This window comes from Crotalus tigris, unplaced genomic scaffold (genome assembly GCF_016545835.1).
Source record: "Crotalus tigris isolate CLP2741 ecotype Arizona unplaced genomic scaffold, ASM1654583v1 scf7180000020062.1902635, whole genome shotgun sequence".
Lineage (NCBI taxonomy): Eukaryota > Metazoa > Chordata > Lepidosauria > Squamata > Viperidae > Crotalus > Crotalus tigris.
This window is the reverse complement of record NW_024097841.1, coordinates 1,612,501-1,638,600: the sequence shown is the minus strand read 5'-3', so window position 1 is coordinate 1,638,600 and position 26,100 is coordinate 1,612,501. Positions and strand designations below refer to the sequence as shown.

The 26,100-nt window shown below is 44.3% G+C and overlaps 1 protein-coding gene across 2 annotated transcripts in view; it reads right to left on the bottom strand.

Annotated features, from left to right (window-relative positions):
• NEXMIF (neurite extension and migration factor) overlaps positions 1-26,100 on the bottom strand; it is a 202,073-nt gene that overhangs the window by 173,025 nt on the left and 2,948 nt on the right. The window contains exon 2 of one of the 2 annotated variants that reach the window (XM_039365378.1): positions 14,719-14,826. In XM_039365378.1, the coding sequence (XP_039221312.1) occupies positions 14,719-14,758 (40 nt within the window). In that variant the 5' untranslated portion in view covers positions 14,759-14,826. Of the gene's footprint in view, positions 1-14,718; positions 14,832-26,100 lie in introns of those variants that run through there. The other variant, XM_039365376.1, reaches the window with a different exon arrangement.

The window sequence follows — 26,100 nt, the reverse complement described above, 5'->3', positions numbered from 1 at the left end:
CAAGAAAAAAAGTCAAGGACATGATTGGTCCACTACGGCTGATTCTCAACTTGGGACCACAGCTGAGTCCAGAATTTGCATTGCTAAGATAGTTGTTAAGTAAGCTTTGCCCCGTTTTACGACCTTTCTTGTCACAGCTGTTAAGTGATTCTTTGCAGTTTTTAAGTTAGCTACATGGTTGTTAAGTGAATCTGGCTTCCATGTGTCAGAAGGCCACCAAAGGGGATCATAGGACCCCGGGACACTGCAATCCTCATAGATACATGCCAGTTGTCAAGTGTCTGGATTTTGATCATGTGACCACTGGGAGGCTGCAACTAAGTGTGGAAACTAGTCATAAGTCACTTCTCTCAATGACGTTGTAACTTCAAATGGTCGCTAAATGAATGGTCATAAGTCAAGGACTACCTGTAATGGGAGAATATAGAAAGAAGGTGATGGAAGAAAGTGAAACTGCTTAATATTTTCTTTGCCTCCGTCTTCACACAAAATATACACACGGTATATGTGTAAAGGTAGCTCTCTATTTCTCAAAGAGACTGTCAGCCTCCAGTTCTAAATAAAGGCATGCCTAAAACAACCTCACTGCTGGAACTCAAAAGGGCCATTTAACATTTGCACAATTCTAGATTAGAATTAGAATTAGAATTAGAATAGAGAACAGAAGATAGAGAATAAAATATAGAATATAATAGAAATACAGAATAGAATATAATAGAAATACAGAATATAATAGAAATACAGAATGGAGTGGAGTGGAATGGAGTGGAGTGGAGTGGAATGGAATAGAATAGAATAGAATAGAATAGAATAGAATAGAATAGAATAGAATAGAATAGAATAGAATAGAATAGAATAGAATAGAAAGTTTATTGTCACTTTAAAATAGTTTATGGTCCTCCACTTACATCAGTTCATTTAGTGACTATTCAAAGTTACAAAGGCACTAAAAAGTGACTTATGACCAGTTTTCACACTTATGACCATTTCACACTTACGACCCATGGTCACCTGATCAAAATTCAAAGGCTTGGCAATTGACTCATATTTATGACGGTCGCAGCGTCCCGGGGCTCATGTGATCCCCTTTTGCAACTTTCTGACAAGCAAAGTCAATGGGGAAGCCAGATTCACTTAACAACGCTTAGCAACATACATTTTTACAAGCCAGAGACTGCCTGTATTTCTCTTTGTGTTCTGTATGTCAGTTTACTTTTTTTATATAAAATGAAGGAAGTTTTGTACAATCAGACAATAGAAGGATTTGTCTCTCAGGATCTTCGTGTTTCCACGGTTAGCCTTAATTTTGCCCTTCCATTCCCTCCCAGAAACTTGAAAATCAGCCCAAACTTGCTGAAATGCATCCGTTTTGCCCCGAAAATCCTTCGCCTCTCGAAGGCAGCCTGCTCCCACCTACCATCCCTCAAGCATCTCCCGAATGCAGGTATGCCAGAATGCATCCTTTCCTTCAAGAGCCATCGGCCAGTTTGGTGTTCCGCTCCGGCTTTATTGGCTGGCAATATTCATTTCAACCGTGAGCTTTCTTTATTGGCTCCCAAGTCAATTATATCACATAATGCATTCTAGCCACTGTGCCACCGCAGCTTCTTGGAGCAAATGTTCACATAATCCTCCCCTGGAGAATTGTCTGCAAGGAATGTCACACATGACAAGGGAAAGAGGAATCGACCCTCGCTCCAAAAGTGGTGAATGCTCCAACACTGGAAGTTTTTAAGAAGAGACTGGACAGCCATTTGTCTGAAATGGTATACAGCAGTGTTTCTCAACCTTGACAATTTTAAGGCATGTGGACTTCAACTCCCAGAATCCCACAGCCAGCATTGCTGGCTGTGGAATTCTGGGAGTTGAAGTCCACATGCCTTAAAATTGTCAAGGTTGAGAAACACTGGTATACAGTTTCCTGCCTGAGCAGGGGGTTGGACTAGATGACCTCCAAGGTCCCTTCCAACTTGATGATGATGATGATTATTATTATTACCCTACAAAAGGCTACAGAAGAAGGAAAATGCAACATTGCCTGAAGACAAGGCCTCTTCCCAGGGGTTGCTTTAGGCTAGTGGCACCATTAATCCATTGGCTTTGTTTGCACAACATGTCACAAATCATGATTGACCACCACCATGAAATTAAGCCAAAATCAGATTATGATTTAAGTGGGAAACAGGGACCCGACAAGCGTGTTTCCATCTCATATCTCCAGGTGGTACAGACTAACCCACCCACTACAGCAGGGATCTTCAAACATGGCCCTTTTATGACTTGTGGACTTCAACTCCCAGAAGCTGGATGAGGAATTCTGGGAGTTGAAGTCCACAGGTCATAAAAGAGCCAAGTTTGAAGACCCCTGCACTACAGGGTTCTTAGTGAAGCAGTGCTGGATTTCGTAAAGTGTCTTTGTTTGTTTTCCTTGCACGTTGTTACATTATACAGACGTATAAAACAACCAACAGAAACATCCATAAAATGTCCACGGTAAGTGTAAACTAAAACAATAAATAATCCAAGTCATGATAAACCAATCAATGATCATTTTAATACTAAAAACAAAGCAAAATAAAAGCAGGTAAAACGTGGACGATGAAATCCATACATGTTGCCCAAAATGAAATCACTCAAAGATGCCAAGAACAAGACTATTCAACTGAATGTTACCCAGGAAAAAAAAAATCCATCTTTGGTAGCTTCTGGACTGCTAAAAGGGATGGTGGACAAACTCCAAATGCCAAGGGGAGGCTATTCCACACACCCTGAAGCAACAACCAGAAAATGAAGAGAGGTACCTCCATTTCCTTCACAGGACAGGACAGGCCACGTGAGAGAGGTACCCACACAGGTGGGTCTGGGGGACAGTGAAGGAGCAGTTTACCAGGAAGCTGGGAGGGAGGAAGACAAGAGGCAGCCCAGCCTGGAGCTGGATGGAGGAAGGGCGTCAGGAGAATCTCCCAGGGTGTATCTGTCAGGGTGGGAGTAGCTAGGGCAGTGATGGCAAACCTTTTAGGGACCGAGCGCCCAAACTGCAACCCAAAATCCACTTATGTATCATCAGGTGCCGGGTGGGCGTGGCCCATTGGGTGGGCGTGGCCCATTGGGTGGGCGTGGCTTCGGTGGTAATGGCAGACTGGGTGGGACTAAAAAGTTCAATCAATCAATTCCAACTTTGCAAGATCTTTTTCTTCCCGCGAAAAGTTGAAATTGATTGATTGATTGAACCTTGTTTTTTTTTTAGGCGGCGGAGGTCTAAAGCGAAAAGGTTTTATGAAACCCAGCTGAAGGCCTAGGACTGGGGCGACGGCGCGCATGCCCACAGAGAGGGCTCTGCATGTCACCTGTGGCACGCGTGCCATAGATTCGCCACCACAGAGCTGGGGTTTGGTTTGGCAAGATTTTGTCTGTTGTGTGCAAATAATAAAGAACTCAATGCTGGCTGAGTTGTTCCACGTTATTCTTGGGCTTAGCCTGACAGATCAATTCTACAGCTTCATGGAACCCGAAGCATTTTACATTACAAAAACCAGTTGTTGTTGTTGTTGTGGCTTTGAGTCAACCACCGATTAATTATATCGGACAACACCAAACTGTGTTATGATGGAAGAAAATACTTCGTATTGATGCTCTCTGCCTCCCTTCTGCCTCATGGATTATTCAAATCTAAAAAATCTTGAATGCTTCCCGCAAAGGATGGGTGATCAGCTTGAGGAGACCAGGGGCTCAAGGGCTGATTTCAAAATAACCTCAGCAAGGGATCCAACTGAGACCTTGGCTAAAAGCAATCGGTCTCTCTCCTGATAGCTCCATGAGTAGAAGACAGTTATACCTCTCTCCACAATTCATTTGTGTTTTGTAAACTGTGTCTTCTTCTTTAGAAATGAAGATTTTTGCCAGGCAGATTATAAATTTAAAAGCTGAATGTGCTACAGAAGTTGAGCAAGTTGTGCTTTTTGGAATTTCACAAACTCTTTAGGATGCTCCTTTAGTTGAGCTGACAAGAGCTTGACCCATCCTTGGTAAGCATTACGACCCTGGCTGTTTTATTGTCCATCCTGTTCCTAATAATCCATAGCTGAGCATTTCCTTTGTTGCAAATAATGCATTGACATTGCCAATTATCTCTTTCAAAGTAAGCAGCTCATTCAAAAATTCCCTTCCCAAAGGTGGACTGTCATGAATAGCTTCTTAATGGCTCTTGGGAGTTTTCCAGCCTGTTTGGCAGGCTGTTCTATCCAAGCCAGAGCTGGTCTTCAAAATGAAGCCATGGCTTGAAGGGTTATAATAATAATAATAATAAAGTTGGAAGGGATCTTGGAGGCCATCTAGTCCAGCCCCTTGCTGAGGCAGGAGACCCTGTCCCATTTCAGACAAATAGTGGTCTAATGTCTTCTTAAAAACTTCCAGTGTTGGAACATTCACCGCTTCTGGAGGCAGATTGTTCCTTTGATTAATTGTTCTAGCTGTCAGGAAATTTCTCCTTAGTTCTAGGTTGCTTCTCTCCTTGTTCAGTTTCCATTCGTTGCTTCTTGTCCTGCCTTTAAGTGCTTTGGAGAATAGCTTGACTCCCTCTTCTTTGGGGCAACCCCTGAGATATTGGAAGACTGCTATCATGTCATCCCTTGTCCTTCTCTTCATTAAACTAGACATACCCAATTCCAGCAACTTATATGTTTTAGCCTCCAGTCCCCTAATCATCTTTGTTGCTCTTCTCTGTACTCAAGTCGTGATGACCAAAACTGGATGCAGTATTCCAAGTGTGGCCTTACCAAGGCATTGTAAAGTGGTCTTAACACTTCACGTGATCTTGATTCTATCCCTCTGTTAATGCAGCCTAGCACTGTGTTGGCTTTTTTGGCAGCTGCAGCACATGGCTGGCTCATATTTAAGTGATTGTCCACTAGGACTCTGAGATCCCTCTCACAGTTACTACTATTGAGCAAGATATCCCCTATACTGTACCTGTACATTTGGTTTTTCTTGCTTAAATGTAGAACCTTATTTTTTTCACCACTGAATTTCATTTTGTTAGATAGCACCCAGTGTTCAAGTCTGTCCACATCCCAAGGAACATCCTTTTGTTCAGTAGAGCAAACCAAGTTGTCTGATTCTCAAGGGAACTAAACTGATGGTGATGGAACTTGCGAAAAAAGACTAGAGCGATCTGTCAGTGATGCCAACAAAACTTTTGTTTTTCCAGTACTGTTGCCCCTTCTAGGACCCACAGGAACAGAGAATTACATCAACTCCTCCTGCCCAGTTTTAACGGGTATTGTGCAGGCTTTGCCTAGGTGAGACTGAAAGCTTTGGCAATTACCTTATTTTGTTTTTCAGTTGAGACCAACATTTTGCTTCTGCAAGATCTCATAACAATTTGCAGCCATACTGTCATGAAGACCCAGCTACATTTCATGTTCACAGCCCACAAACAATGTCTCCTGATAACACAGGCGGGGGAGGGGGATGAAAGAGATGGTGCTGTAACAGAAGATATGTGAGAATGACCTTGGGAGACAAGGGAGCAAAGGGACGCTGAGCAGGGAACGGTCAGAGAAGAGAGGGCTTAGCCCACAGCAGCATAATGGGTGGAGAAAGAAACTCAGAAGGGACCCTCCGTAACTTTTCAGTCTGTAAAGGAATCGAGGGAAAGAAGTACAAGTAGTCCTCGACTTACAACAGTTCATTTAGTGACCGTTTGAAGTGACTTATGACCATTTTCACACTTAAAGACCGCTGCAGCATCTCCATGGTCACAGGGTCAAAATTTGGATGCTTGGCAACTGATTCATATTTATGATGACTGGAGCGTCCCAGGGTCACCTGATCCTTTTTTGCGCTGGGGAAGCCAGATTCACTTAACAACTGGGTGACTAACTTAACAAGGGCAGTGATTCACTTAACAACTGTGGCAAGAAAGGGGCCAAACTCACTTAACAAATGTTTCACTTAGCAATAGAAACTGGGGGGGGCTCAATTGTGGTCGTACAATGAGGACTACCTGCAAGGTTCTGTTAACGTAGCTTTACAAGAAAGTAGAATTCGCTCATCCACTCGTGTTCCCTGAGACCTTCTCTCAGTCCCTCTTCCCAAGAGAAGCGTTTCAAGAGCGGCCTCCGCTTCTCAAGGGACCTTGCTCTCTGAGGAGCATCTGGCAGCGGCATTCCCCAACACCAGCAGCAAGTGGACGCACAGATGACCAATCGACAGACTGCCTAGGTACCTGTTATCAACTAACACAACAGCTGGGACAGAGTTTGTCTCAACCCAGGGCAGCACAGCAGATGGTGGCTCAGACAAGGCTCCTGCGTTCCCAGGGGACCTCGCCAGACATTATAATAATAATAGTAGTAAAGTTGGAAGGGACCTTGGAGGTCATCTAGTCCAACCCCCTGCTCGGGCAGGAAACCCTACACCATTTCGGACAAATGGCTGTCCAGTCTCTTCTTAAAAACTTCCGGTGCTTGAGCATTCACCGCTTCTGAAGGCAAAGTTGTTCCACTGATTAATTGTTCTCACTGTCAGGAAGTTTCTCCTTAGTTCTAGGTTGCTTCTCTCCTTGATTGCTCAGTGTGAAATGTTTACAGCAGGGGTCCCCAACCCCATTGTCCATGGACCAGTAGCGGACTGTGGCATGCCAGCAACTGGGCCACACAAACAAGCAACGCCCCATCCGCAGGATTTAGGCAGGACACAAAACCACAGCCCCTCCGGTCCACGGAAAAACCTCTCTCCACGGAACCGGTCCCCAGTGGCCAAAAGGTTGTGGACCTCTGTTCTATAGTATATCTAGTCCAGGGGTCCCCAACCCCCGGTCTGTGGACCGGTACTGGGCCGCAGCATGCCAGCAACTGGTCTGCACAAACAAGCAAAGCCCCATTATTATTATTATTATTTTTAAAATTTATAAGCCGCCCCACTCCCGAAGGACTCTGGGCGGCTAACAATAAAAAACACATAAAACATAACAAAACAACAATACAAAGACAATCATCCAGGGGTAAGGTTTTATAAACCCCAGGCCTGCCGGAAAAGCCAGGTCTTAAGTAGCTTACGGAAGACCAACAGGGTGGGAGCGGTCCTAATCTCCGGGGGGAGCTGATTCCAAAGCGTGGGCGCCATCACAGAGAAGGCCCTCCTCCGCGGCCCCGCCAAATGGCACTGCTTGGCCGACGGGGCCTGAAGGAGGCCCAGCCTGTGGGATCTAACCGGACGTAGGGAACTATGAGCTAGTAGGCGGTCTCACAAATACCTGGCCCTGAGCCATATAGGGCTTTAAAGGTAATGACCAACACCTTGAATTGGACCCGGAGACCAATAGGCAACCAGTGCAGCTCACGGAGGATAGGTGTAACATGGGTATATCGAGGAGCACCCATTATCACTCGCGCGGCTGCATTCTGGACCAACTGTAGTCTCCGAATACTTTTCAAGGGTAGCCCCATGTAGAGCGTGTTGCAGTAGTCCTGTGAGATGCAGGCAGCACACAAAATCATGCACTCTCTGGTCCATGGAAAAACCTCTCTCCACGGAACCGGTCTCCAGTGCCCAAAAAGTTGGGGACCTCTGGTTTATAGCATGCAGACTGATGGGAGTTTCTCACAGATTGCTCCAAAGTGACTTTTCTGCTGGGCTTGCTCAGTGCTTTTTTTGTAAAAAAAAAAAAAAAGGTGCCGGAACTCACACACGTCACACAACCCGCCTTGCCTACCCTACAAGGTTCCATCCAAAAAAGGTGCCGGAACTCCGTTCTGGGCGTTCTATGAGGAAAAAAAGCCCTGGGCTTGCTGAAGCAAAAGCAGCTAAGTGGGCCGTATGATTCATGGAGGGGAGCGATCCTGTGCTGCACAACCATCACGGGTAAATTCAGGGAGGTGGCATTGCAGTTGTGTCATGACAACAAAAGAGCAGGCCATGGGGGGCTGGGCGTGGGTTGGTATATTAAAACCCATCGTAGAGTTTTCAGAAAGTTTGGTGGCTTTGAGCCCGTCCCATGATTAAGGATGAAGTTCCCTGTCCTCAGCTTACAACAGTTAATTTAGTGACCGTTCAAAGTGACAACAGCACTGAAAAAGGGACTGATGAGCAGTTTTCACACTTATGACCATAGTGGCGTCCCCATGGTCATATGATCAAAATTCAGATGCTTGACAGTGGATTCAAATTTACGAGGGTTGCCGTGTCCCAGGATCTTGTGATGTCAATGGAGAAGCCAGAGTTATTTAACAACAGTTTGACTGATTTAACAGCTACTGTGGTTCATTTAACAAGGGTGGCAAGAAAGGCTGTAAAATGGGGCAAATTCACTTAATAAATGTTTCACTTAGCAGCAGAAAAGTCGTAAGTCATAAGCCAAGGACTCCTCGTAGTCATGTCTGTCATAGAGCAAAACCAATCCCTGCTGGAGACTTTGTCGCAGTGCTGGGATGTAGTTTCTCTAGATTTCAACCCTGATCTTCCCCCAGTGCAAGGATCTCCTACCCTACAAGTAATAGTGGATTTAGGTATCAAACTGGCTCATTTTATTCCTTGAAAGGGCCCAGAAACAGTTCAACCTTTTTGGGATGACACCACAAACTCCACAGAGGGCCCCACGACAAGAGGCTGCACAGTCCCAACTGGGTGGAGAAGGAAGAAACCAGTTTTGGATAGTCACATCCTAGAATCTCTCAGGATATCTCTAATAGATCAGAAGTTTACAGTTTTAGTCTGGTGGAATTCTGTTAGGTGTAAGCAAATAAAGAACTGAATTTCACTGGGGCAAAATTCACTTAAACATTTCACTTGGCAACATAAATTTTGGGCTCAACTGTGGTCATAAGTCAAGGACTACCTGTAAAATTACTTTATCTGGTCACTGTCTAGGGAGATTCTCAGCCATCCAGGTCCTGGTTGTCCCCAAGGTGCTTTTCCAGGAGGCAACTGGACTTTCTTGTTTTTCTTTGAAGACGTTTCGCTTCTCATCCAAGAAGCTTCTTCAGCTCTGACTGGATAGGGGGAATGGAGAGATTTATACTCCTTGCAGACAGCTGGTCATTTGCATTTTTAGAGAATTGTTGAGGCCACTTGGAGGTTTACCTGTGTCCTCAGGGTCACCTGAGTGGTGCAAATGGGTGTGGAGCCTTCTTGGCTGCAGGATGTTTTTGACCCTATTCCTGTATCTGGTCACTTTTCCTGCCTGCTCTATCTGGTAATGCTTATGCATCAATTGTAGAAACAAATTCCTATCTATCTATCTATCTATCTATCTATCTATCTATCTATCTATCTATCTATCTATCTATCTATCTATCTATCTATACATCATACAATGTGCAGCTATCATCTAATTCAACAGGGGGAATGCCCTGATAACAGAACTAGTGACAAAGAGAAACAGTTCAGTGATCTAAACCAGAGGTCCCCAACCTTTCGGGCACCAAAGACTGATTCTGTGGAGAGAGGTTTTTCCGTGGACCGGAGGGTGCGTGGTTTTGTGTGCTTCCTGCATCCTGCGGATGGGGCTTTGCTTGTTTGTGCGGACCAGTTGCCGGCATGCCGTGACCCGGTACCGGTCCATGGACCAGGGGTTGGGGACCCCTGATCTAAACAATGGCTGTTGGGAAGCTTACAAGGCCGGACACAGAGAACTGCTGATTAGAGAGTTCAGGGACAGGGACATCTAACACCACTCCCACAGAGAAAGGATATGCTCCCACCACACTGTCCTCAGTCCAGGAGGTGCACAGGCAGGAAAAGGAGACAAAAAAACCCCCAAACCTGGGAGCAGTTTGTTGCAGGGTGGCACAAACCCAAGAAAATCCACAGAAAGCCTAAGGCAGAACAGTAGGGGAATCAGGCTGAAGGTGAGCCCAGCAAATAACGTTAGCATGCACTGAGCACAGCGATCCCTAGATGGCAGCAAAGGGTTCCAGAAAAACCCTTACCTCTATGTCGCCATCAAATGGTTTCCCATTTGTGCCTCAGATTAAGCATGGATGCAACCTGTCAGCATCATTCCAGCCCCAAGAGGGGGTTCTGAGACAACACTGAGCAAATTGTTTATGCAAATTAAGGTGCCAGGGCCGGTCTGCTTCCCAGGCAGGTATGGCAAACTGAAGACAGCTCTGCAAAAGAGGAGTCGGTGACCACTGCAAAGACCAAGGAACCAGAGAGTTGACCAGTTTTTCAGAATCTCTCCAGACAAGGAGAGGATAGGAGATCACCCATATGTGCTCTGGATGGCTTCCCCTCATCAGGAGACTGCAAGACAGCAGTTTTCCATGGGTTTGAGCCCTGGGAGTCAATGGGATCGCCCACCTTGCTTGCAACAGCAGCAGAGCTTTTCGGAGGACACTGTTCACAAATCCTACTTTGTAATTATTTTCACAATTGCTCATCAACTACTTTTAAGCTGTTAGAGAGCTCCAAAATGACAAGTTTGGAAATGCTGGGTGGGGTTTAATCCTGAACAAAAGGAAATTTTAATTGTAAACTCTAAAGCAGTGGTTCTCAACCTGTGGGTCGGGACCCCATTTGGGGTCGAACGACCATTTCACGGGGGTCGCCAAACAAGGCTGTCCGCCATTTTTCCCCCTTTTCTTTGGCCACGCCCCTGGCATCCGGTGATGTATAAGTGGTTGGGGGTCACCACAACATGGGGAACTGTATTATGGGGTCGTGGCATTAGAAAGATTGAGAACCACTGCTCTAAAGAATCTGAAATAAACTGCAGAAAGCTAAATAAGACTTTGATTTTGTAATAAATGGACTAAGGGATCCAGATAAAATTAGAATATTGTAACCATTATAATAAGACTTTAGAATCATAAAGAAGAAATGGATTCTCATGGGAAATAGAGTCTGTTTCGGTTTTTAAGGACACATTAAACATAAGCAATTTCGTGATTTCAAAACTTGGACACTAAAAAGGACTAAATGCTTTAGAAAGAGGAAAGATGTATAAGCCAATAAAATGATGCAAAATGTTATAACAAAAAAAATACTGAAGGGGATTTTTGAAGAACAGAATCAGAAAATAAAACCACAATACTAACAATGCCATAAAAACCTGTTTGCAATATGTAGTTTGGCTCAGGGCCAACACAATTCTCAACCTCAGACAGAGCCTGGACAGAATGCAAATCTAATTTAGACTGATACAGCGGAATCCTGTTCTCAATGCACTTTTAAAAAAAATATATAGTGAATAAATAAACTGCTGTTTTCAGAAACACAGTGAAATTACTGTGGTTCTCTTGAAATGATTGTAACTCTCAGATTTAATTATCAAGGCCCAGGAACGGCAGGTTTAAATGCCCAAGAGATAAAGCGCAAACTGCACAATTATTCTCAGCCTTCCCCTTTCAAAATATGGCTTCCAGGCACGCCAAGGTCAGGAGAGATTGACAGATGCAATACAAAAGCTTTTTTCTCCCATTTTAATTACAGACATGCATGCATACCTCACAGCGTCACAGCCCAAGATTGGCACAGTGAAAGCTTGGCAAAGGGACAATGAGCTCACAGCTAAAAGATCAGGGGGAAAGTCAGTATAAAATTACAAGAAGCAAAATTAACATGCATCTTTCTTAACTAAATTATCTCTCCACTGCCAGAGAGTCCCGCTGAGCACCTGTGAACACTGCCCATGGGCATTTCATATAACATAGAATAACAGCGTTGGAAGGGACCTTGGAGGTCTTCTAGTCCAGCTCCCTGCTCAAGCAGGAGACCCTATATCCATTCCAGACAAGTGACTGTCTGTCCAGTCTCTTCTTAAAAGCCTCCTGTGATGGAGCACCTACAATCTCTGGAGACAAGTTGTTCCACTCATTACAGGTAGTCCTCAACTTATGACCACAATTGAGTCCAACATTTCTGATGAGTTTTGCCCCATTTTACAGCCTTTTTTTTTTGCCGCAGTAATTCACTGCAGCTGTGAAGTTCACAACATAGTTATTAAGTGAATCTGGCCCAGATCAAAGGCAGTCCATGATTGCAGAGGAGAAACAGACCTTCACACGGGCTTCAGGCCCTCCTTTCTCCTTCCAGATGTGCAAAAACTACAACTCCCATAATTCTCACTTGGCTGGGCATTTTGGGAGTTGCAACTCTGGCCAGAGGGTCCATGCTCGGCTCAAGGGGGCTACTTAACTGAGATCATCCTGGCTTTATCAGAACTAACAGAATAACAGAGTTGAAAAGAACCTTGGAGGTTTTCTAGTCCAACCCCCTGTTCAAGCAGGCAACCCTACACCAGTGGTGGCGAACCTATGGCACGGGTACCACCGGTGGCACATAGAGCCCTCTCTGTGGGCACGCGCGCCATTGCCCCAGTCCTAGGCCTTCAGCTGGGTTTTATAAAACCGTTTCGCTTTAGGCTTCCGGCGCCGTGTGTAAAAAGAAAAAAGGTTCAATCAATCAATCAATTTCAACTTCTCGCAGGAAAAAAAAAGATCTTGCAAAGTTGTAATTGAGTGATTGAACTTCTTAGTCCCACCCAGTCTGCCATTACCACTGCAGCCACGCCCACCCAATGGGCCACGCCCACCCAATGGGCCACGCCCACCCAGTACCGGACGATACATAAGTGGGTTTTGGGTTGCAGTTTGGGCACTCAGTCTCTAAAAGGTTCGCCATCACTGCCCTACACCATTTCAGAAAGATGGCAGTGTCTAGCCTTACAAATCTCTAGTGATGGAGCATCCACAACCTCTGAAGGCAAGATGTTCCACTAGTTGATTCTCCATCATTAGATGCCAGTGCCCAGAGATAAAGAAACTGATTAGTTTCCATCCTCTCCCTTTTCCCAGGCAGCTCAAAGTAGCGAAGATAGTCCTCTCCCTATCTAATTTAATCTTGAGAGCAACCTTGTAGTAGACAACTATAGAGTATACTAAAGAGGACTTCTGCTGCAAGGAAACTCAAAGGCTTCATGGCTAAGCAAGAACCTCAGTGAGATTTATGTCCCATTTTCTAATAATCAAGAAACACTGGATGCTACTGGTTTTTGAATAATAATAGAACACAGGATAGAAAAAAATAACAGAAAATAAAGAAGCTGAAGTGCTAGGTGATTTTAGAACTCAGACAGACAGGCACCTGCCAAATAACAACCCAGACTTAACAATTGTCAGTAAGAAAGACAAAAAAGTCTGAGTAGTGGATGTTGCAGTACCTGCAGAGAGCAGAAGAGAAGAGAAAGAACCGGAGATCACAAAATACAAAGAGCTGCAAATAGAAATAGAACAACTGCGACCAAACAAAGCAAAGGTAGCACCAAGAGTAATTGGCTCCTTGGGTGCAATCTCAAAACATCTGGAGCACCACTTGAACATCGACATTGACAAATTCACCATCAGTCAATTGCAAAAGGCAGCTTTGCTCAGAACAGCTTACAACCTTTAACACCATTAAACATCCACATCTGCCTATTCCAGGCCATTAGAAAGGACTTGATAGGTAGACAAAAATGCCAAATTCAGTCTGAACATCTGGCTGATTGCGCAACAAACCATAATAATAATAATACATGCAAATACAGGTAGTCCTCGACTTACAACAGTTCATGTAGTCACCTTTCAAAGTTACGCAGCACTGAAAAAAGGGACTTAAGACCATTTTTCACACTTACGACCATTACAACCTCTATGGTCACATGATTAAAGTTCAGACATTTGGCAACTGACTCATATTTTTATGACAGGTGCAGTGCTCCAAGATCATTTCATCCCCTTTTGCAACTTTTTGACAAGCAAAGTCAATGGGGAAGCCAGATTCACTTAGCAACCGTGATACTAACTTCACAACTGCAGTGATTCACTTAACAACTGTGACAAGAAGTGTCATAAAATGGGGCAAAATTCACTTAACTCTGTCTTGCTTAGCAACAGAAATTTTGAACTCAGTTGTGGTCGTAAGTTGAGGACTACCTGTAGAAATAGAATGACTGTGGCAAAAGAAAGCAAATGTGGTACCAATAATAATAGTTGCCTTGGATGCAATCCCAAAACATCTGGAGCACCACTTGAACACCATCGGCATTGACAAATTCACCATCAGTCAATTGCAAAAGGCAGCTTTACTCAGAACAGCTTACATCCTACAATTATACCTTTAACACCATCAAACAACATCTGCCAACAACATCTGCCTATCCCAGGTCCTTGGGAAGGACTGGATAGGTGGATAAAGATGTTGGACCCAGTTTGAACATTAGGCTGACTTAATAAATTACACCTGTATGCCCCCCCCCCACTCTCAATGACTCTGAGCAACTCACAATAATTAAAGAAATCACAATCAAATCAATAAAAGATAAAAAACAGCAAACAAAGGCCTGGGCGAAGAGCTTAATTGGGGCTCCTTAATATTAACATACTGTCTATAGAGCCATAAAATTAAATAACAACCAAAATCAATAACAACAACAATAATTATAACAACAACAATAATAATAAACAAAGAAACAAACATGTTTAGAAAAAGTGTGAAAGCTACAACAGCTCTTAAAAGGGTATATAGTGGCCGGAAACCTATCCTTCACTCACAGCCAGCCTACCTCACTGGATTGTTGTTATAAGGATAAAAGGAGGCCTCTCTTTACACCACCTTGAGACCTCAAGGAAAAATGGCAGCTTATCAAGTCCATAACAAGCAAATAAAACAATTAATAAGAACCAATGGCAAGCCCTTATGCAAATAGGGAAGATGTGCTGATTATTTCAGCCTTACCATGCCACCATGCCTCAGTGAGGAACATCCATCTGCTCATCTGAAGCCTGCCCTTTTCCCCTGTGGTTCCATGTCATTTCAAGGGATGGTGCTGAAGACACAGGAGATCTGCAAACAACAGCAAGAGAGAAATAAATGAACGGCCCAGCAGAGGCAGGAGGCAAAGAGAGGCGCCGGTGCAAGACAGACGAAACTATGGAACAGCTGAACGTTGCTATCAAAATTGCTTTCAAGGAAAGCATAAAGGGGGGGGGGGAATCCTATTTGCTCCATGAGGGGCAAGCTATACAGATAGTCCTCAACTTACGACCACAACTGAGCCCCAAATTTCTGTTGCTAAATGAGACAGTAGTTAAATTATTTTTGTCCCGTTTTACAGCCTTTCTTGCCACAGCTGATAAGTGGAATCACTGCAGTTGTTAACTTAGTAACAAGTGAACCTGGCTTCCCCCCTTGACCTTGCTTGTCAGAAGGTCGCAAAAGGGGATCACGTGACTCCCGGGACTCGGCGACCGTCGTAAATGTGAGCCAGTGCATTGGCTGTAAGTGTGGAAAACGGTCAAAAGTCACTTCTTTCAGTACCCTTGTAACTTTGAACGGTCACTAAATGAACTGTTGTAAGTCGAGCTTACAACAGTACAGCTCTCATATTCCTCTACAGCAGACATGTCAAACACAAGGCCCGGGGGCCGGATGTGGCCTGAGAAGTGGTTTCATGTGGACCGTGAAGCCGTCCTGGAGACAGTGAAGAAACGGCCCCCGCTGCCTTGGCCCTGGCCCAGGCCGGCCGGGAGCCCATGTACAATTTTGTGATGGCCATCTATGCTGAAACGCATTCAGTCTCCCTCTGACTTTGCCCTGGTACCCATCATGAGCAACCTGGCTAAGGAGAGCAAGCACAGCAGCAGCAGCCTTGAGGAAGAGGTAAGTGCAGCTGGGCGACCCATTGGGGACGTGGGGCTAGGCTTGGTGCCGCAGATGCTCGAGGGCCAGGCTGGGCATTTGACCTCTGCTGCCCAGGGCTCCGGGCAGCCCGCACCACCATCCAGCCCCCCCCACATGGCCTGAGAGGAACAGTGAGGCTCCTCCATTGGACCATGCCTTGGCACTTGCCCCGGTCCCACCCCCTTCTGCCAGAGACCCTCAGATCTGTCCCACTCCTACCCAGGCCCCCACAGGCACCCTTGACGGGAACGATGTAGAGCTGGCCACGCCCACCCAGTAGGCCACACCCACTCCATCCACGCCCGCCCAGTAGGCCGCACCCACCCTGGCCACACATCCCCGTCCCCCTGAGGGCAACTGCAATAGTGATGCGGCCCTCAATAAAATTGAGTTTGACATCCCTGCTCTACAGACTTTAAGGGTTCACTGGCTTTGTAAGGTTCAAGGTGCAAAGAATCTTTAAGCTCTGTAGTGCAGCTTTGGGGGGGGGGGAGAACTGAATCCCAGTGAAAAAAGATGTACATGTTCTCCCCAGGGATAACCCCCAAGATTTGGGCAGGTCTTTTTCTTCAACAACACCAAGGAAGAAAACCCTTTTTGTCTTTGAAGGCTGCTTTCAGATCAGCAGCGTTTCCAGGTTTTAAATAGCAGTATTAGCTATTTCAAATGGGCACGTTGCAAAGAAAAAATGTACTGCTAAAAATGTGCTTAAACCTGGGGGAAGAACGATGCAGTTTCATTTTTAAAATAACAAAGTTTTACAAGAAAAACTCTGTACCTTCAGGGTAATGTGTGTCTTCCAAATGACAGACGCTTCCTAAAAATAGTTAAATAACTGCACGAGAGAAGAGGTGAGCCAAGAGGCCACAACTTTTGTGCAACGTTTATCCGTATGGAAGGCGAGACTGCACTTCGCCTATTATCCCTTCCTTAGCCCTCCCCGCTCCCCGCTTAAAAGCAGGTTTATCTCATTGCCCAACGTGAGGGGGAAGAGATGGGGAAGGTTCTAGGTTGTGTGCACAACATTCCCCTTGGGTCTGACCGGGATGTGTGCATGCACCCCACCTGAGCAGAAGTGAGGCGTCATGCAATAAGCCTCAAGCAAAAGGATATTTTCTTTGCACTGGTACAATTATGAAGCCCCTCTTATGCACAGATTCGCTCTCCAGCATTCTTGGCAAGCATCCCTCTGTTGTGGTTCATTTAGGCTCTTAGTCCCCACCCACCACCCCCATCCCATCTATATAACTGTCCCCACTTCCGCACGTCCCATCCGGCCACGTCAACGGCGGCTGGAGAATCTGTTAATTTACTCAGGTGTTTTGTCTGCTGCAACACTCGGAGGGCTGCTGTCATCGCAATAAAAACCCACGGTACAAACACAATGACATAACAATAAACTACCAGCAGTCCCCCGGATTAAGCCACAGATGAAATCATAAAACAACCAAGCAAAGAGCAATAAAAATGGATGGCAACCTCTCTAAATCAAAAGGCCCATTTAAACAATTCCATTTTTTTTTTTGTTTATTTCATGAAGTCTGGGACTTCTAATCCCCAGACCGTGGAGGGTGCCAGGTGGGCCAAAGCTGGCTTCGAGGCCTGAGACTCAAGAGGTGTTTTGGAGTGCAGGGTTGTAACCCCCAATTCCCCCCCCCACACACACACACCAGACTCCTTAAGCACAAATGTGTCACAGCACCTTCCTTCCCCACAACCAGTGCAATGGGACAACTCACAGCAGGACAATTCAACAATTCAATTTAATTATTTAAAATAATGTTTAAAATAATTTTCTTTTTTGTCATTGATATTTCATTTTGCACCCTCCTTTGGCATCCTCCCTTCAACAATTCTATTCCACTGTTGTTGTTGTTTTGGATATTAGTGTAATTCTTGTCCCACTGGGAATTGGCCACAGCAAGTTGATGGCGGCGAGTTGGACGCGACAAGTTGTCGTGGACCCCACAACCAGAAACCCTGCACAGTCCTGAAACCCCAGCCTTGCAAATTCCAGCCAACCCTTAAGAGCAGGATTCCAGATGGAACTGTGGGAGAAAAAATTAGCGCTGTGTATTTTTTACAGAACATTTTCTATTTCTAAAAATTCACTGTTTCATAAAATTAACGAGCAACATGAATGAAAGTTACTAATGCTGTCAAATTAAGCAGCTTCAAAGTTCCTGTTAGCTTTCTTTCAAGATGCTTAAACCTGAGGTGCCTATGTATCCCACATAAGGCCAATTTGCTTTTAAATGAGGAGATGGGCAAGAGGCCCATTAAATCTAAAAAAATATATATCAAAATAAAATATTGAGCTCTGAAGTGGCTTGCACAGTTGCAGGTCAAAGCAAACCGAAAACTAAGGGTAAGTCTGCCCCATTTAGCCACATTCCCCTATCATGATAAACCAGAAGGTTGAAAAATTCAGACTTATCGTAACAAGCTGTTGGGAAGCCAGTAAAAACACTCACCCCTTTTAGTTCATTTTGTTTACAGGCTTTGCCAGGGAAAAGCATATGATACATTCCAGGTGAAGAAAAGTTAAGAACCACTATAGCAGGGGTCCTCAACCTTGGCAACTTTAAGACTTGTGGACTTCAACTCCCAGAATTCCTCAGCTAGCTTTGCTGGCTGAGGAATTCTGGGAGTTGAAGTCCACAAGTCTTAAAATTGCCAAGGTTGAGAACCCCTGCACTATAGCATTCAAGTTCACTCTTTCACATATCACTATAAGTCTGTGCAAATCTCTGAACTCTCCCTCATTTCAATTTCACTGCAAATCCTTACATCACCTCGACTTTTAATCACATTGATTTTGCTCCTTGTTCACCTTCTGTACCTTAGAGTAGAACAGAGCTGGAAGGGACCTTGGAGGTCTTCTAGTCCAGCCCCCTGCTCAAGCAAGAGAACCTAGTCTCTTCTTTAAAACCTCCTGTGATGCAATGCACACAATTTCTGGAGGCAAGCTGTGCCACTGGTTAATTGTCCTCGCTGTTAGGAAGTTTCTCCTTAATTCCAGGTTGCTTCTCTCTTTGGTCAGTTTCCAACCATGGTTTCTTGTCTTGCCCTCTGGTGCGTTGGAGAATAGTTTGATGTCCTCTTCTTTGGGGCAGCCTCTCAAATACTGGAATACTGCTATCATGTCTCCCTTGTTTCTTCTTTTCTTTAGACTAGCCAAACCCAAATCCTGCAGCCGTTCTTCATATGTTTTAGTCTCCAGGCTTTAGATCATTTTAGTTGCTCTTCTCTGAATTTTTTCCAAGGTCTCAACATCTTTTTTGTAGTATGGTGATCAAAACTGGCTGCAGTATTTCAGGTGTGGTCTCACTAGGGTTTTATAAAGCGCTATTCATACTTCATGTGATTTTGATTCTATGCCTCCGTTTAGACAACCCAGGATTGTATTAGCTTTTTTGCCTGCTGCTGCACACTGCTGGCTCATGGTCAAGTGATCGTCCACTAAGACTCCAAGGTCCCTCTCACAGTTGCTGTTTTTGAGCTGGGTCTCGCCCAGTCTGTACTTGTGCCTTTGATTTTTCCTACCTAAATGTAAAACTTTGCTTTTCTCCACACTGAAAATCATTTTGTTGGATAGGGCCCTTTGTTCAAGTTTGTCAAGATCGTCCTGAATCCTCAGCTTGTCTTCTGGGGTGTGGGCTACTCCTGCCAGTTTAATGTCTTTTTTCCACACAGTTTTTTACATCCATAAAAATCACTCTCTATTTCTCTGTCCCTCTTAATCTGGGTGGGTTCCTTGTTTTCTTTTTCTCACCATACACATTACACACACTGCTCCCCTTTGCTGCAGCAGTTATTCTCTTATGCACATCTTGTTCCTCAGCCAAGACTCATGTGCTTCCTCACAGCATCCTCTTTCACCCAGTGTCTTTCTCCATATTTCTCATTAGCTCAACTCCCCGCACTTCTGCAGCTCTCTGAGCCATAATTGCTTTCACCAGTTGCAAGCAGCTCCCACATTCTTTCCCCTTACATGCCAAGTCTATTCATTCTGCTGAGAGAATCATCTATTTTTCATGTCCTATTTATAGTTTTTAAACTGTTTCTAATTGTATTTTACTGGCTTTGTTTAGTTGGTTTTTGCTTTAATCTTGAGTACTATCTAGAGCAATGATGGCGAACCTTTTAGAGACCGAGTGCCCAAACTGCAACCCAAAACCCACTTATTTATCGCCGGGTGCCGGGTGGGTGTGGCCCACTGGGTTTGCATGGCTGTGGTGGGCAGACTGGGTGGGTGTGGCCAAGGTAGGCATGGTCACCTTGATGTTGATCACCTGTGGGGATCGGGCAGGGTTGGGGGAAATCCAAGGGGTCTCTGGCAAGTGGGGCGGTGGACAGGAGGCTCATCCTGCGGGGTGGGGCAAGGCGAGGCAAGGCAGGGGTGCCTTTGTCGCAGGGCAAGGCAAGGCAGGGGCCAGGGTGGCTGCTGCCTGACACCATCGCCCCCCCCCACAGAGGCCAGCAAGCGCATGGGGGCCGACAGTGTCTGTCAGCAGCCACAGCCTGCCAGCCCCTCAACCGGTGCACTCTGGGGCTCCGCAGCCCACCACCAACAGTTCAGAGAAGCCGCCTCTGAGCTGGATGGACAGCCGACAGCTGAGGAGGCGATGCAGTGGGTCATGCCTGGGAAAAGGAGAGCATGCGAGGCCAGGAGGGATGGGAGGAGGGAAGGGAAACCAGCCATGCTGGGATGCATCCGGCCATGTGGGACCTCGGCGAGTTAGCAGGCAGCTGGTTAAAGAGGGACGGTTGCCATCTCGGGCATGGCACGTGTGCCCACAGAGAGGGTTCTGAGTGCCGCCTCTGCCACACGTGCCCTAGGTTCGCCACCAGTGATCTAGAGTCAGCTCTGTGATGGGCAGCTATGTAAATTTCACAAAACTGAGCCGAGGTGGCGCAGCAGTTAGAGTGCAGTACTGCAGGCCACTTTAGCTGACTGTGTTCAGCAGGTCAGCGGTTCAAATCTCACCGGCTCAAGGTTGACTCAGTCTTCCATCCTTCCGGGGTAGGAAAAATGAGGACCCAGATTGTTGGGGACAATGTAAATATATATATATATACATTGCTTACTGGTGTACACCGCTTAGAGAGTGCTTGCACTTAAAGAGGTATATAAGTCTCACAAATAAATAAATAAATAAATAAATCGATAAATTTCATAAATAAACACTTCACTGTACTTGTGCTTTTCTTTCTGAGGTTGTTCAACTTTTACTCTCTTTCTTCACTTCTTTCCTTTTCTTTCACTTTTCCCAAGAGACACAACCACTTTTTTTTTCTACTCTCGAGTTTTGCTCCTACCTGTCCATTCGTGCTCCCTAACAAAATAAAACTTTAAGATAAGATAAGATAACCTTTATTGTCATTATTTACTGTGGGCACAATGGCACACATCAAAAATGAAATTTAGTTGCCCACTCTCAAAGTGAAAGACATACATGACACACACCTAAACATAGTATGAACAACATATGTATAGACCCACACCCCTACATATACGTAGCAAATAAATATTAAATACTGTCCATCTTGGATATATAATGGAAGGAGGAAGCTGGAGAGTTCACAAGGTTAATGCTGTATGGAATGAAACTATGGCTGAATCTGGATGTTCTGCTTCGGATACCACAAAGCCCCCTTCTCTCAAAAGGTAACAAGGAAAACAGGTTGTGAAGAGGATGTGTCGTGTCCCAGATAATCTTACGGACCCTGCTCAAGCAACGCTTCTGTGCCATGTCCTGGAAGGGAGGGAGGGGACTGCCAATGATCTTTTTGGCCATCCTCACCACTCTCTGCACCACCTTCCCGTCTGAAGCAGGGATGCTTCCAAACCAGACTGTGATGCTGTATGACAGGATGTTCTCGATCATCCCCCTGTAGAGAGAATCCTGCTGGATTCTATGCATTCAGAATGTTGCACAATCTCATCTTCGGTTCTAGCACAGGTAGCCCTCAGCTTAGCATCAGAATTGAGCCCAACATGTCTGTTACTAAGCAAGACAGTTATTAAGTGTGTTTTGCCCCATTTTGCGACCTTTCTTGGCACAGTTAAGGGCATCACTGGCGATTACAGTATTAAGTTAGTAAGATGGTTGTTAAACCAATCTGGCTTCTGCGTTGATTTTGCTCATGAGAAGGTTGCAGAAAGAGACCACCTGATCCCGGGACACTGCAACTGTCATAAATGCAAGTCAGTTGCCGATCATCTGATTTTTGATCACGTGAGCATGGGGAGGCAACGGTCATAAGAGTGAAAAACGGTCATAAGTCACTTTTTCATGCCATTATAACTTATAACTACATGTTTTGTCAGCATTCACTGGAGCACAACGTGTTGCTGTCATCAAGCTATGGATTATTCCCTCTTTCATACACAAGAACAAACTAGAGAGGCCCATTCATCTTTTCTGGCATGAAGTTTAGCTTTTCATTCATAATGAAATCTACCCTGTCACTTTTCTGCAAATTGCATCAAGTCCTTGTCAGACCACTTTCATTCAGCCTTTACCGCGTTTCCTTTTCTCCCAGGACTACAGACAAAAAATACTGTAGATTTGTCTTTCTTTTCATTTGTTAATTGGCACTATATGAAGGGGAAAACCTGCCCAAAATACAGGTTTTTTTTTTTAAGGAACTCTTCATGAAGGGATCAAGGAATAAACATAAATATATTGAGATTTTCATTTCCATGTGTTTTTTTCTTCCTATTGTTAGTTTGTCTTTCATGTATATAAAAATGCAAATGCCTTTAAAGACAGGATAAATAATAAGCCATATATGCCTAATTACTTAAACAATTATTTTAAGCAAACATTGAAAGAAAGAAGGTAAACTTCTGTCAATCAATTAGGTTCATGTCAAACCTTCCCACAAAGAGATTTAAGAATAATACTAGGAATCTAGGCTGGAAAAGGTACATACACAAGCCACACAACCACATAAATACAGAGAGAGCATATATCCACCAGTGCATGCATGCATGGATAGACATTAATGGCCTGGATTAATTAAGATTAAGGGCCTGGAGACTAAAACCTATGAGGAACAGTTGCAGGAATTGGATATGGCTAGCCTGGAGAAAAGAAGGACTAAGGGTGACATGACAGCAGTATTCCAATATTTGATGGGCTGCCACAAAGAAGAGGGGGTCAACCTATACTTTAAAGCACCAGAAGGCAGGACAAGAAGCAATGGATGGAAACTAATCAAAGAGAGAAGCAACCTGGAACTAAGGAGGAATTTTCTAACTATGAGAACAATTAACCAGTGGAACGGCTTGCCTTCAGATGTTCTGGCTGCTCCATCACTGAAGGCTTTTAAGAAGAGAGTGGACAGCTATTTGTCTGAACTGTTACAGAGTCTAATGCTTGAACAAGCGGTTGGACTAGAAGACCTCCAAGGTCCCTTCCAGATTCTATTCTATTCTATTCTATTCTATTCTATTCTATTCTATTCTATTCTATTCTATTCTATTCTATTCTATTCTATTCTATTCTATTCTATTCCATTCCATTCCTTTTCTCCTATTCTATTCTATTCTATTCTATTCTATTCTATTCTATTCTATTCTATTCTATTCTATTCTATTCTATTCTATTCTACTCTATTCTATTCTATTCATCCTTACAAAGAGGCTAAATTAAACAATATATGCCATAAATAAAGGATCACACACCATGGCTGAGTTGACACCACACCTTAAGCCTTAAGAGCAAATGAATCCCCTATGGATGAGGGCAGTGAATGAGCTGGGACTTCTGTTAACTAAAACATTTTCCATTTAAACACGTTCCGGAGCCTCAGCAAATCTATCCCAGAAGGAAAGAGAGCACAAGCTCCAGCATAGCATTAAAAGGTAATTTGGAGGCGAGGAAACTAGATGAGATAAAGCAGTGAAAAAGTAACTAATGACGTTTCTGAACTCCCTAGTAACGACGGCAACTTCCTCAGTTGCGATGGGGGCAAATCTTGAAACCGGATGCAACCCCAATGGCTTCCAACAAGAAAAGTCCATGAGAAAATTGGATTTGCTTAAAGAAGACGTGATTCACTTAACAATCGAAGTGACTCATTTGACAGCCATAGCAAAACAAGTTGTAAAGTTGCAATTCATCTAACAACTGCCTTGCTCAGCCATGGAGATTCCGACTCCAGGTTATCTGTTGACAGGCAACTGAAAAGAAACTTAATTGTAAGGATGCAGTCTCTTTTTTCCTATTATGCATGCCTGTGCTTGCGCTCATGTGCACATGTGCACATGCGCAAAAAAACACACCACCCCTCTGCGCCCCTGAACCTAGGCCACTTGTCAGCTCTCTGGTAGGTTTTGTGAATCATTCCTGCAAATAGCAAAGTGGCTGTAATGCAGCAGCCCAGGGAAACATAATTTCCGCTAACCGAATGCAGGGTTGCATGCTCATTATTTGGGGCTGGGGGTGGGGGGGCTTTCATTTGCTCCTTCTGAGTGCCAGGGAGAAGCTCCACAGAACCAACATTTCAGGAAAAGCAGATCAATGGTGCACTGCGGGCCTTGTCTGAGATTACAGCAAGTCATCTCTTGCCTCCGTAGCTGAGAAACAAGAGTTAGCCTTCCCTCCCCTTGGGCTTCATTTGATCAAATCGCATTCCCTTCCCGCCAGGTGTGTGCAACCGTTAAGGATGAGACGTCATCCTTCCGGACAACAAAGTACATGTGTCCTCTGAAGTATCAGTACCCCGCAGAATCAGTGCGCAATTCTGAGTATATTTCTGTGTTCCTCTGTGTGTGTGTATTTGTGTGTGTGTGTGTGTGTGTGCGAGAGAGAGAGAGAGAGAGAGAGAGAGAGAGAAACAGAGACAGAGACAGACAGACAGAGAGACACACCGAGACAGACAGACAGACAGATAGAGATAGAGAGACAGATAGAGACAGAAAGAGAGAGAGAGAAACAGAGACAGATAGAGAGACACAGAGACACACACACACAGAGAGAGAGAGAGAGAGAGACAGACAGACAGACAGAGAGACAGATACAGAGAGAGACAGAGATAGAGACACAGAGATAGATAGAGACAGAGAAAGCGAGCAAGTAAGAAACAGAGACAGATAGAGCAAAGACACAGAGAGAGAGAGAGAGACAGACAGACAGACACAGAGGGAGACAGACAGACAGAGACAGAAAGAGAGAGACACACAGAGAGAAACAGAGACAGAGAGAGAGACACAGAGACACACAGAGACAGATAGAGAGAGACAGAAAGAGAGAGAGAGAGAGAGAAAGAGAAACAGAGACAAATACAGAGACACAGACAGACACAGAGAGAGACACAGACAAACTGACTATCTGCCTCAACCTCCAAAGAACTGGGAGAAAAATTAGCCCTTTCTCGGTGAAGACTTTCTATTAAAATAAATTAGAAGCTGCCTGTTCATTTACCTCTTTTCCTTTTAAAAGCAGCAACTCTGCTTTTCTGGATAATTTCAAAAAGAATTTTGTCTATAACTTTAATTTTAATTCCTGCACGGAGCAGAGTATAGACTGGAGGATGCTACTTTTCTGATCCTATCTTCACCAGATCTCAAGAACAATGAACTCAATGAGAGTTCAGCTAGACATGATAAATTACCTTAATTTCAGCAGCTCTACTCCAAAAATCTGACTTCACACATCATTTATATGTTTGTCCAGTTTGTATACTACCAAATCTTGTCAGACTGCTGGTGGCTTGTAATAACATAATATGCCAAAATACACATTTCAATCATCATCTTCTTCTTCTTCTTCTTCTTCTTCTTCTTCTTCTTCTTCTTCTTCTTCTTCTTCTTCTTCTTCTTCTTCTTCTTCTTCTTCTTCTTCTTCTTCTTCTTCTTCTTCTTCTTCTTCTTCTTCTTCTTCTTCTTATTCTTCTTCTTCTTCTTCTTCTTCTTCTTCTTCTTCTTCTTCTTCTTCTTCTTCTTCTTCTTCTTCTTCTTCTTCTTCTTCTTCTACTTCTCCTCCTTCTCCATCATCATCATCATCATCATCATCATCATCATCATCATCATCATCAAAATCTCCAGGGCAAAACACATATTAAATTATATTAAGGACATAGGAAAAACAAATCACAAGACAGACAGTGTCACTCAATTTATTCCCCAGATGCTCTCTGAAGACCATTTGACTGATGTGGCTTCTTATGGGCTGTTGTTTCACATAATGGGACCACAACAGGAAGCCATATCCTCTGGCCTCAAACATGCTCCTCCCATCCCAATGTCCCAAAGTAGGAACCATAAGCAGTTTTTCAAGGGATGAACATACTGAGGAGCTGATTTTGTCTGGAATCAAGTGATTTCTGACACTATAAAAATCTTGCTATATATATAAAAAAAATCACTTGAAAGCCAGTTTAGCCTTAGCCATTCTGTGAACTCAATCAATAAAGCTATGATTT